A 13526-nucleotide genomic window follows, 5' to 3' on the forward strand; every position below is an offset into this window, starting at 1 on the left:
ACTATGGCCGTTTTGAAACACACTTAATGTGTTTGTTATTAAAGTGATGCACATGCGGAAGGAAAGACTCATTTGTGAAGCAAAAAAACTTCCCTTGTTCCCTGGCTAAATAATGAAGTGCTGGATTTCTCTGCTACAGTTCAGATAGCTACAAGTACCATGGTTAAAGAGACAAGGAAGTTTTGAGACTAGTGTAACTTTGAATAGGTACACATTGAATATCTGCTTCCTGTACTTGCACACATCTTTACTGTACGTGCATGGAGAACATTTGCCATATTTAACATTTTTCTAACTTTTCTAGTCAAACAGAAAAGCCACAAATACATTGTGGTTTCTAATTTGTTGAGCTGTCATTTCAGCCTCTCGCTACAGCCATGTTGCCTAAAGAATCCTTTGCAAGCTAACTGCTTTTGTGTTCCATCTTGAACTATTTGGGACAAATGAACCATGCGTTTAATACTGTGTCTGAAAATTGTTTTAATTTTTTTAATGTCAATGTGTATGTATATCAGGGAGGGGAGGGACTATCCGTACACTACAATAGAACAGCCAATATATTTTCTCTTGAATTTCCTTGAGTCAAATTGTAGCAGATTAAAATTCCAGGTGCATTCAAGAGCAGATTTCTAAAATTCCTGAAAGTCAGTCAGGAACAGGAAGACACACCAGCTGTTTAAACAGCATGCAAACACCTCCTCTGTGAAGCTTGTTTGAATGCATATTATAATTTCTTTACTCTTGAAAGCTCCATGTTTACCAAAGATAAGAATCAGGTGGTGAGGTGTGTTTTTAATGGGGTTGTTTCTATTGGCAGTTTAAAGTCTGATTCAACACACACACACACACACACACACACACACACACACACACACACTGGCTCCTTTCCATGTGATTCACTCCTATTTACATGTGCAGAGCACAAAATGCCATTTTCTTTGCTGTTTCCCATCCAAACTTTTCCCCCTCTCTGAGTACACAGTAAGTGATCACTTTATTTATGCACCACAGAGACTGCACACGACCAGAACTACCAAGAGGTTGGACGGGCAGTTGCAAAAGGAACAACCATTCTAAATAAAACAGATGTGTTCCATAAAACAAATTTGAGCTGATGTAATTTAAAGAGAGAAAAGAATTCTTGAGCAACTGCAGAACACCTAAAAAACCTGCACTGACCATTTATAAGCATGTGTAAAAATGCTAATTTACTGTAAATTATGTAAAACAAAAAACAAAAAAATACCAACCCCAACTAAACTGAACAAACAAACCCAAGAAAATCAGCTACCAGGTCTTTGCCAATATCACTTTGCAGCTAAGGCGGCTTCTGAGACACAAGAAACAAACACTGATGTCATGTGAAGTTTCCTATTTTAAACAGTAGTTCCAGGGGAAAAAATAAGTGTTGTCCTATGACCACATTATTCCAGATTTTACTGACCTGCAGTAAAGGATGGTGAGACTAGCCACACACACACACACACACACACACACACACACACACACACACACACACACACACACACACACACACACTACTTTGCATAAAGCTTCAATCTACTCAAGGGTGTTTTGACTGATGACAAGAATACTGAATTGTTACTGGTGGCAATGCAAACCACTTTTCTGTTCCTAGCCCACAAACACATTTCAGCAATGCTGTGGATCCCTGAAAGAGCAAATAAATAACTCTATCGTTCTAATCTGTGATACCTTTCCAAAGTATTTTTCTCGTTTTCTTTGCAACTCTCTCTTTCTCCCTTATTCTTGTGGCTGTGAGGTTTTTTCCCTCCTCCTGTTTTTCTGACAGCTGCTGACTGAAGCTGCGACAATATTTGGTCCAACAGCAGGAATTAATTTTATTTAATTAGTGAAAACCTGGCTCAAATTTTCTGGTGCTAGGTCAAGCACCTTACAGAGGTGATGCGTGGTTCTCAGAGTACTGAGGAGAGCAGGGTTATCAACCACCCCTAATTTTATGGATAATCCATAAAGGAGAGATTGGCCTGGTCTAAAAAATATATTGGGCAAGATCCTCATGACCACTCCATCTCTTTTGCATCATTCTGGTAGCAGCAACCAGTGTTAAAGCTGGCTTAATCGTCCCCTGGAGGATTCCCCCAGGGTAAGTGAATCTTTGGGTGGTACAGAACCACCATAGCAGCTCTCTTGCTAACCCTGGTGCCAGAGGGCATGTCTGCAGGAACAGCAGGGCAGGTGCGTGGTCAGAGCATACCTATGCCAACAATCCCAAAATGCCAGAATGGCCTTGGGAATTCTGGGGAGTTCGGAGGCTTCTCTAGTTAATGCCAGCATTCTGGGCCTGTGCAAATTGGTCTCAGGATCGAGAAGCAACAAACAGACTACCCATCACTACCCCTTCCCCCCTCTGCATTTGCATGGAGCATAGCTTAGCCATTTTTCTGTAACTCCCGTTAGTACACCTCTACCTCAATATAACTAGGGTTACCATATTTTGAGTGTCCAAAAAGAGGACACTCCACGGGGCCCCGGCCCCGCCCCTGCCCCAACTCCACCCCTTCCCCAAAGTCCCTGCCCCAACTCCGCCCCCTCCCCTGCTTCCCGCGAACATTTGATTCGCGGGAAGCCTGAAGCAGGCAGCAGGTAAGCTGGGGGGGCTGGGGGGAGGAGGCGCGGCCCAGTCTGGCCCCCCCAACCGAGCGGCTCCCTCCGGCGGCCGGCCCCGGCCCCAGCGTCTCCAGCCTGGCTCGGCTCGGGCCCTGGGGTGCCGGCCCCGGGCCAGCCCCCGGCCGAGCACCCCCAGGCTAGCACCGCCGGCCCCCGGCCCAGCACTGCCGGCCCCCGGCCCGGCCCCAGCCCCCGGCCCAGCGCACCCCCGGCCCCGGCCCAGCACCCCCGGCCCAGCACTGCCGGCCCCGGCCCCCGGCCCAGCACCGCCGGGCCCGGCCCGGCCCCCAGCCCAGCACCCAGCGGCGCCGGATTTTCCCGGACATGTTCGGCTTTTTGGGATTTCCCCCCGGACGGGGATTTGAGGCCCAAAAAGCCGGACATGTCCGGGAAAATCCGGACGTATGGTAACCCTAGATATAACGCTGTCCTGGGGAGCCAAAAAATCTTACCGCGTTATAGGTGAAACCGCGTTATATCGAACTTGCTTTGATTCACCGGAGTGCGCAGCCCTTTCCCCCCCCCCCCCCCGGAGCACTGCTTTACCGCATTATATCTGAATTCGTGTTATATCGGGGTAGAGGTGTATGTGGGGCCTGATCCCTCTCCGTTCCCACGCAAGGGAGATGAACAGATAGGAACTTGTTTGTTGAGCAGAGTGGAGGATGACAATTCTGTTTTATGACCACTATCATGGTTTTGAATTTTTTTTTTATTCTACATCAAAACAAAACCCAACATTTTAAACATTTTTGCAAAAACAGAATTTTCTGAATGTTGTGGGTACTCTGTAACCTGGTGGTTGGAACTCTGGCTTGGGATGTGGGAAATCCAGTTCAAGCCCCTGCTTGGCCAGATTCAGAGCAGAGTATTTCATGCCAGATCATGCTGAGCGGGGATTACCCTGGGTTTCCTACATCCCAGGCCAGGGCCCTAACCACCTGACTGTAGAGCATAAGTATCTCTCTTAAAACAAACAAAACAACTTTTGATGAAGACTTGATCAAAACCAAAACGTCTCTGCAAAATGTTTTGGCTTCAACAACATTTCATTTAATTGACAATATTCCAGCAAGCTCCACTTGTTTGTCCAGGGTTGAGGAATTTTTGAAAAAAAAATGTAATTTGGACAAAAATGGGGGAGGGAGAAATAATATTTTGCAGAACACTTTTTTGGGCAGAGCGCACCTAACCCTTTCCTCAGAGGAGTGACACCCGCTAACCGTGTGGAGTGTTTCAAACATTGCCCACCTGCCACTCTGACATTTTTGTCTTTTAACAATGTGTACAGAAGTAGCTAAGTTCACATGATACAGTATGATATTGTCTAATGTGTTTATATGAGAACATTTTCTTTGTCTCAGAGAAACTGTAGCAAGTTAAGGGCCCAGATCCAGAGCCCGTTGAATGGAAAGACTGATTGGATTTGGCCCTAGAAGTTACATGCCATAAATGGCTATTTGTGGGAATAATTGTTTAAAATTTAAAAATCACATCAAATCCATTCAAGCAGTTTTGGTTTTTTCAAATGAAGTTTTGTGAAAATTTTGAAGCCTGTCAATGAAGTGCACACAGGAAATAACTCTGTAAACCATTCATGGGCCTAATCCTGCAATCCCATTGTATGCTGAAGTTGCATTGAGCTCAGAAGAAATTCTGCATGCAGAGGGCTTGCAGGATTGTCAAAAGGGTGCCCAGTTGATGGTACATAACTGCAGATGCATTGTTAGGGACTGATCTCCTCACTTTGGAAAGTCAGCATGAAGCACTTGAAGAACAACAAATAAAAACATAAGAAATAAACAGAGAAACTCCAATGAAACTAAGGCCCTGCTCCTGCACAAACTTACACATGTGACTACCTTATGCACATGAACAGTTCCACAGGGGCTGTTCACAGGTGTAAAGTTACGAACAAGTGTGTGCAAGATTGGTGTCTAAAATTTTTGACTGTGGCCCTCTTCTGCTGCGACCAGAAAAATCAGCTTTATACATTTTGTAATATCTGCTCAGGTTTTGGGGCTTTGCAAGGTGATGGCTGTACATATCTGGGAACCAGGCTCTTTCACCTGAATTTTTGAGGCTTCATTAACACAGCGCTAGTTCTGTTGCATGCTGTGAAAATCGCTTTGGGCAGAGAACGTGGTGACGGACTGTAGTTGATGTGTTCATATTCCTGTTTCGTGCAGCTTTTAATTGACTTCCTAGTTTTAACTAGAACCGTGTGAAAGTTTAACATCTCGGGGGGAATTTTGCATGAAGATTTTCTTCCTTTGTCTTTCCATTCCATTTTGTTACTTAGAAATGTCTTTTCTTCATGAAATTTCCAATTTTCACTTTTAACATATTCAGAAATCAAAATGTACGTTTTTCAGTCTGAATAGATTTCCATCAAAAATATGTCAAAATTTATCTGTTCAGAGGTTGCATTTTTCTTTCCAAAATAGGTACCTTTTTAACTTGAAATGATCCAACATTTAAGTGAAAGCATGAAATGTTCCTGTTTTGTACTTCCTCCTCATGAAGACTGATCACTTGAAATTAAATTTTAAAAGCTTTATTTCAGCCTTTTGGGTTCTCCTCTTCCCCGCCCCATATTTTCACAAGATTCTTGTTTATAAAAAGTGTTCAACTTCAATAGCAATGTAACTCCATTAGCAATGTGAATAACCTCAAAACACAGTCCCTGCTACATGCATGCAGCTGTGGTATATTTGGCATAAAGCAGTAGGATTGATAACCTGAGCTTTGAAAAGCCTTTAATGAGCAGGAAGTCTGAATCCCTTTCTTGTTCTGTTAGACAGGGGTTTCAAGCCATTAAATGTGAAGTTCATTATCTAACCTCTACTGGCTTTGGTATCTAATCAGTTCTGTCTACCCCATGTCCTTGATGAACACATCACTCACCGTGAATTCAAAAGGGAAATAAAAAAGCTACCTATAATTCTCTTGAGCTGCTCTACAGCAACAGGAAACCCTAACGTAAAATGTCCTCAGTCAAAATACTGAAGCACAGCGCTACGTAAACTTGCTTTGGAAGAAAAGTTTTTAAATGAGCCTTTGACTCTTTCCTAAAGAGAGCAGGAAAAGGCAGCTTTCTTGGTGTATGTGAGACTCTGAATTATCTAACTGCTTCTTCTTGTAGATATTAATGAATGCGTCACAGAAGCGCACACCTGTAAGCGAGGAGAACACTGTATTAACACAGTTGGATCATTTACGTGTCTCCAAGAACTCAGCTGTCAGCCAGGCTATGAATTTAAGGATGGTGAATGTGTTGGTAAGGCAAGCACTTTTCAGTCTTTCATTATGTTTGCTGCTAAACTCTTCTCATGTAAGACCAGGGCTTCGTGCCCTGACTGAGATTATCAGAATTTGGCTGGTAGATATTTATTTTTTGGCATCTGCTTATCTTTTGCAAGCTGTTAGCATCTAATTAGTTGTAATTATTCGAAGGGGAGAGAAGGGGGGGTATGAATAATTTTTATGGTTGCTGCTTAATATTAAATAGATGAGAGAAAAACAGAGGTCACCACAAAAAGATTTGTTTATGTCAAAGAGGCAGGTAAAGCCAATTTCCCACAACGCTTTTGATTTTTTTAAACGGCTGTTCCTAAAACTGGTTCATCCCATGGTTTGTAATGGAAATATTGCTGCATTGCCCCATAGCCTGGGGTCCTTGTTATATCCTCCCACAGGAAAACCCCTGGGAGGGGGATGAGAAGGAAAACACAGTGAGCGAAATTTTTCTGGGGGTGTGGGTGGGACGGGGCAGGGTTAATTACACCCCCAAAGACATAGATGGTCAGACCACACCTTACAGATCCCCTGAGATGCATAGTGTGTCTGTGCACTAACTGCTAGTCCCCTGTGGCTCTCCAATGGAACCAGATTATTAGGGACTTCTCAGCTGAAGGCTGCCCCTTGCTGGCATCTCCAAGGAAGGGCAGTCCCCAACACTCAGGGGGCTCCAGAAGAAACTTAATATCTTAAGTGAGGAGTTGATAAAACTGTGGAAGGGATTTAAAACCTCATGGTTCTAGGCTTAAGCCAGCCTCTGTTAGGGATCAGGATGAGTCTTCCATGGGGAAAGATTATCCCACTTCTGCCTACTGTGGGGTTCCAGCACCTTTCTCGGATATATCTGGTGCTGGTCACAGTCAGAGACAGGATACTGGACTAGATGGACCATGAGCCTGATCCAGTATGGCAATTCCTATGTTAATACAGCCTCTGGCTGTATTCAGTTTTTTGGATCATTTTCCATGGGGGTGAGAATGATTCGGGTTCTTCTCCTTCCCACTCCCTGCTCCTTGTCCAACCCTATATATGGCAGCCCAGACCAATGGAAGCTCCACTAGAGGCCCAGGTCAATGGAGACAGTGCAGCACAGGTGGCTCGCGTGCGTGTGCGTGTGCGTGTGTGTGTGTGCGTGTATGTGAGGGGATCCCTCTCTCCTCAATGCATGAAGGTAGGAGTTGTGTCCCCACCAGTGTTCCCTCTAATTTTTCCCACACATGTGCGGAATGACTTTTGTTATGTGCACCAATATGGAGGTGATGTGTGACGCATCATCTTCATATCGGTGCACATAACGAAATTCATGGGGTGGGGGTGGGGCCGAGAGGTTCAGAGGGTAGAGTTTGCTCAGGGCTGGGGCAGAGGGTTGGGGTGCAGGGGTGTGAGGGCTCTGGGGTGGGGCAGGGGATGAGGGGCTCAGGGTTGAGGCAGAGGGTTGGGGTGGGGGTGAGAGCCCTGGCTGGGGGGTGCAGGCTCTGGGGTGGGGATGAGGGATTTGGGGTGCAGGCTGCCCTGGGGCTACGGCGGGGAGAGAGGACATAGTGTACTTAGATTGTACCGGTGGACATAGTGTACTTAGATTTCCAGAAAGCCTTTGACAAGGTCCCTCACCAACGGCTCTTACGTAAATAAAGCTGTCATGGGATAAAAGGGAAGGTCCTTTCATGGATTGAGAACTGGTTAAAGGACAGGGAACAAAGGGTAGGAATTAATGGTAAATTCTCAGAATGGAGAGGGGTAACTAGTGGTGTTCCCCAAGGGTCAGTCCTAGGACCAATCCTATTCAATTTATTCATAAATGATCTGGAGAAAGGGGTAAACAGTGAAGTGGCAAAGTTTGCAGATGATACTAAACTACTCAAGATAGTTAAGACCAAAGCAGATTGTGAAGAACTTCAAAAAGATCTCACAAAACTAAGTGATTGGGCAGCAAAATGGCAAATGAAATTTAATGTGGATAAATGTAAAGTAATGCACATTGGAAAAAATAACCCCAACTATACATACAACATGATGGGGGCTAATTTAGCTACAACGAGTCAGGAAAAAGATCTTGGCGTCATCGTGGATAGTTCTCTAAAGATGTCCACGCAGTGTGCAGAGGCGGTCAAAAAAGCAAACAGGATGTTAGGAATCATTAAAAAGGGGATAGAGAATAGGACTGAGAATATATTATTGCCCTTATATAAATCCATGGTACGCCCACATCTCGAATACTGTGTACAGATGTGGTCTCCTCACCTCAAAAAAGATATTCTAGCACTAGAAAAGGTTCAGAAAAGAGCAACTAAAATGATTAAGGGTTTAGAGAGGGTCCCATATGAGGAAAGATTAAAGAGGCTAGGACTCTTCAGTTTGGAAAAGAGAAGACTAAGGGGGGACATGATAGAGGTATATAAAATCATGAGTGATGTTGAGAAAGTGGATAAGGAAAAGTTATTTACTTATTCCCATAATACAAGAACTAGGGGTCACCAAATGAAATTAATAGGCAGCAGGTTTAAAACAAATAAAAGGAAGTTCTTCTTCACGCAGCGCACAGTCAACTTGTGGAACTCCTTACCTGAGGAGGTTGTGAAGGCTAGGACTATAACAATGTTTAAAAGGAGACTGGATAAATTCATGGTGGCTAAGTCCATAAATGGCTATTAGCCAGGATGGGTAAGAATGGTGTCCCTAGCCTCTGTTCGTCAGAGGATGGAGATGGATGGCAGGAGAGAGATCACTTGATCATTGCCTGTTAGGTTCACTCCCTCTGGGGCACCTGGCATTGGCCACTGTCGGTAGACAGATACTGGGCTAGATGGACCTTTGGTCTGACCCAGTACGGCCTTTCTTATGTTCTTATGTTCTTATGACTCCCCGCAGCAGCACCTGGGTTTGGGGGGAGAGGCGCCTCTCCCCGCCGTGGCAGCTCCGGTGTTGGGGCCATGGGATAGGTGCCCCTCCCACAGATGCAGCACGTCTAGGGCTGGGTTTGGGCTGGGTGAGGGGCGCCCCTCTCCTGGCCATGGCACGTTGGGGATGGGGCTAGGTTGGGGCTGGGAGAAGGGCACCTCTCCCCCAGCCACGGCAGGTCCCGGCTGAGTGGTTCCCTGAGTGCTTGCACCATGCTTAATAGGCTGGCTTACGGGGAATTTTTACTCCACTCCATTTTTACTCCTGCAATTTCCCAATGACTTGAATAGCAGTTGGCCTTAGTATAGACCTGAGAATTTGGCACATAGCAAACATTTTAAGTGAGTAGTAACTGAATTCCTATGCTGTAAGTGAACCAAATATTTAACTGTAGGTAGCATATGTTTGAAAAGACTTAATAAGGGCTAGATTGTGGAGTCCTTGCTCACCTCAAGGGAGCCTTAGCTCCACAGTTTGGTCCTAGCATTTATTAGCCTTATAAATTAGTTAGTATTTATTTATATGACTTCTTAATGGTTTATAAAATGTATAAAGCAGGTTTTTAAGTGGCCGTTTAAGTGTGACCCCCAAGGGCTAAAATTCCAGCATCTGTGTAAGAATTAATGTCTAGATATTGCTACAACTACTTTGCTTTGGCAGTTAGTTTTACGCTATGAGATACTGAGTCTCCATTGTTTTTTGATACCTCATCTTCTTTCCGTGATAGAAAGACTTGACAACATAGTAGCTTCTGGAAGATTGACAACTTTAACATATGAGAGAGACAAGGTGGTATGGTAATGCTTTTTATTGAACCAACTTCTGTTGGTGGAAGGTACAGAATTTCTAGCTACACAGAGCCCTTCTTCAGGTCTGGGGAAGGACCTGAAGAATAGCTCTCTGTAGTTTGAAAGCTTGTACCTTCCACCAACAGAAGTTGGTCCAGTAAAAGATATTACCTCACCCTCATATCTTGGGATAAACACAGCTACAACAACACTGAAAACAACTTTAACATATGTCTCTTGCTGATACTTACAGCTGGGGGAATGCCTCCAAAGGTTCTGCAAGCTTTCTCCTACTTAAAACATGGATTTTGTGTTTGTGCCTCTTTTTTTTTATTTGCTTTCCTGGCACTATTCTAACAAATGAGTTCACCAACAGGAATCTTCACAGAAACAGCAAATTATAAGCTAATATTAGAAAATACTCACAGAAAATGAGTTTTGAGCTTGTGAATGTGAGTATTTACACCAGAAACCTCATTATACTCATCCAGTCAGGGAAATGAAACAATGCCATGCGATCTCTATCCAGTCAAAACTGACCAGCACAGCTTGAATTTTGAAGATTGAAATCTCACAACAAACTGCTAATAAACAGACCAAAAGTTAAATGTGGAAACTATTTGGCAAATAATGTCATGTAAGTAATAAATTGGAGAAAATTGTTAGCTGCTCATAGACCGCAAAAGGCAGCAATAAATTATTGGCTATTTCTTATTTGTTCAGTTGTGTCACACACACACACACACACACTCTCTCTCTCTCTCTCTCTCTCTCTCTCTCTCTCTCTCTCACACACACACACACACACACACACACACACACACACACACACACACACACACACACACGCTGCAATCCTGCCAATGAAGTCAATGGGAGTATTGCCCCTGACTTCAGAAGTGTCAAGATTTTAGCTACAGTTTTTATTCTGTAAGAAGCAGAATGTCCATCTTGCTTTAGAAATGGAGCTATTAGTCCACCGAAAACATACACTACATCAGTGTTTCTGTGGGTCTCTTAGACCCCGATCCTGAAATAGGATCTACACTGGTGACTTCAGTGGGACTCGGGAGATCGGGGCCTACCTGCATGGATCTCATTGCAGAAATGGAGCCTAAAAAAATGCAGCTGCAAGATTCTGAAGCCTATCCATGGGCAGGAACAAACAACTGTACTCACTGATTTTACAAGAGCATTTTCAGAGGCCTTTTGAAAATCTGATACTTCATAACCGCATTTCTGAAAAAAAGAAAAAAAAGGAAAAAAAAAAAAGGAAACGAGTTACAAATTATTTAATAGGATTAGAAAAAAATATGGCAGAATTGATCACATATTGTTTCTTTATCTTTATTAACAGACATTGATGAATGTGTGAGAGGAACTCATAGTTGTCAAGTAAACTCTGTATGTCAGAATACAAAGGGATCATTCTATTGTGAATCAAAGCAGCGATGCATGGAAGGATTTTTACAAGACCCGGAGGGTAATTGTGTCGGTAAGTGTGATTACTGCAATACATTTCTAATGTGTGCAGTAGCACTGAACAGACTCCTGATACTGTTACACTGTTCAGTGGCTGTACATTGATCATGTTTGATGTTCTTTAAATTTTCACTGAATTTTGCCCAAATGCTGCTGCTCTTTTAAAAATGTTATATATTGGATTTGCATACCATGAAGTTTTAAAATGCAGGCATAACTGATTCTCATCAGCCCCTACATAGATTGCATAATAAATCAAAATCAAAATGAGGGAAAAGAAATGACAGCTAGAACAGAAAGAAGCATATTCATTGAATAGCTAATACTAACACACTTTCTCTTCCACAGATATTAATGAATGCACTTCACTTCCTGAGCCGTGTAAGCCTGGATTCAACTGTATCAATACTGTTGGATCGTACACTTGTCAGAGAAACCTGTTAATGTGCAGCAGAGGCTATCATTCCAGTGAGGATGGATCTCGATGTATCGGTAAGGATCAGACTCCTGTCCGCAATTGGATGCTCTGTTAGAGGAAAAAGCTTATTTCAGTTCCAAAATAGTTTTAGAAAACTTTCAATTGTTATAACTGCATTCCAGGAGTAGGAGAGTTTAAAGATTGGCTTGATGATGATGTCTAAACAGCCTGTTGGTCAGTACTTACTATGTTAGCTTATATTATGTTAATGCCTGAATACTATAGTTAGTTCCTTTTGGTGACCTTGAGTGAGCTTGGTTTTGGTTGCATCTTGTACCTACTAACTTTCAATCTAGATTCTATCTAACTCAGTGGTTAGTCCCAACCTGACAATCAAAAGCTTCACACTCTGTTATTTCATAGTATCTCACTGTGGACGGATATGGTCTGGGGTAATAACATACTGCATAAAAGAGACACTGTGAGTGCATTCATCAGAAAAGATAAATGGGCAGATAGTCTTTACAGCAGTGCAAATGAAATTCCTAGTTATTTTTCTGTTGTCCAAATTCTCAGAATAAGTCCAAGTTCTGACTTCTTTGTTTAAAGAAGAAGTGCACATATACTCAGGGCCAAATTCTCTGTTGTGCTGCACCTTGTGTAGTCACTTCCACCAGTACAAAGTGGGCGTACAGTGGTATCCAATCAGATTAGTAGGATTTTACACTTATTTTTGCATTCAGTTACTGGTGTAAATGACTACATAAGATGCAAGAGAACAAAGACAGGCCTACAGAGTTCAAACAAGAGTGAAGTTGTGTCTTTATGAATTAAATATATTTTGTAAATGTAGAAAATAGGACACTATATTTGGAAAGAAATGAACCAGTAAATCCAAATGCTGTTTACTGACCAATACTACAAATATCCATTAATTATCCTTGCAGTGAACAGAGAACATGAAAAGAACAAAATCAGCCTTTCTGTGAATTTAGGGGAGGGATGGAAAGAGTAAAGTCTCATTCATTTATTTTCTCACTTTGCTCATAGCTAACTGTTTAATAAACTGCAAAAGATAGAGGCTAAAAAAGAAAAAGGCCCATAACAGAGAGCAGTGGTGTGGGTACAGGACACATGTCAGATGAGCTTCCCACCTTCAGCATTACACATTGCCCTACGTTACCACCACATATCTCTCTTCTACACTACTATCCCCAGAGTGTCGCAGACCTCTTAACTCCTCCAAGTGGGGAGATGGGCAAGTTTTGGACTCAGCCTATAGACTGGGACTATTAAAAATAACTAGATGATGATAAGGTTAAGAATTCTTGCTGGTACAATTGTAAAGGGGGATGAGTTGGCTGATCTTGATCAAGAGATGCACTCATCTTTCATCCGTTATCATTTAGCAATCAGGGAGATATCCCAATGGACACGAAGAGAAAAGGAAATGCTCCTGACCCTCACAATGGAAAGCATCAACACTCTAGGATGGATCCTCAGCTGGTGTAAATCAGTGTTACTTCACTGAGGTCAACAAAGCTGTTTCAACTTTTACCAGTTGAGGATCTGTCCTGGCACTAGTTGTTGGGACCATGAAAGCTAGTATCAAAACAGGACAAAGGCTTTTCAGACCCTGGATTAGAACAACATGTCATTTTTTCTACAAGGTGACAGCCTTTGGCAGGCAGCTCCAAAGTCCCAGCATTAGTTTAAAAGGCCTTTGTTTTCAGACCAGTATCAAAGTTGACTTGTGATGGCTAGTGCTTCTCTATCTTTTGAGTTTTCAAACTGCTGGCCTGAGAAAAATGGGTCGTTTTCTTTTCTTTTCTTCTTTTTTTTAAGGAGGAAAAAAAACATTACTCATACATGACTGGGTTGTGTGGTTATAGGGATGAGATAATGTAATACATTGTAATTACAGATGTTACTCCACATTTTTAATTTAAATGATTGGCACAGTTTTTAGGTCCAGGTACAAGAAAATT

General features: G+C 42.8%; 1 protein-coding gene across 1 annotated transcript in view; it reads left to right on the top strand.

Annotated features, from left to right (window-relative positions):
• FBLN2 (fibulin 2) overlaps positions 1–13526 on the top strand; it is a 133578-nt gene that overhangs the window by 106398 nt on the left and 13654 nt on the right. The window contains exons 9-11 of the mRNA XM_065407831.1: positions 5798–5932; positions 10996–11133; positions 11469–11612. Of these exons, the coding sequence (XP_065263903.1) occupies positions 5798–5932; positions 10996–11133; positions 11469–11612 (417 nt within the window). The remainder of the gene's footprint in view (positions 1–5797; positions 5933–10995; positions 11134–11468; positions 11613–13526) is intronic.

Source organism: Emys orbicularis, chromosome 7 (assembly GCF_028017835.1).
Source record: "Emys orbicularis isolate rEmyOrb1 chromosome 7, rEmyOrb1.hap1, whole genome shotgun sequence".
Lineage (NCBI taxonomy): Eukaryota > Metazoa > Chordata > Testudines > Emydidae > Emys > Emys orbicularis.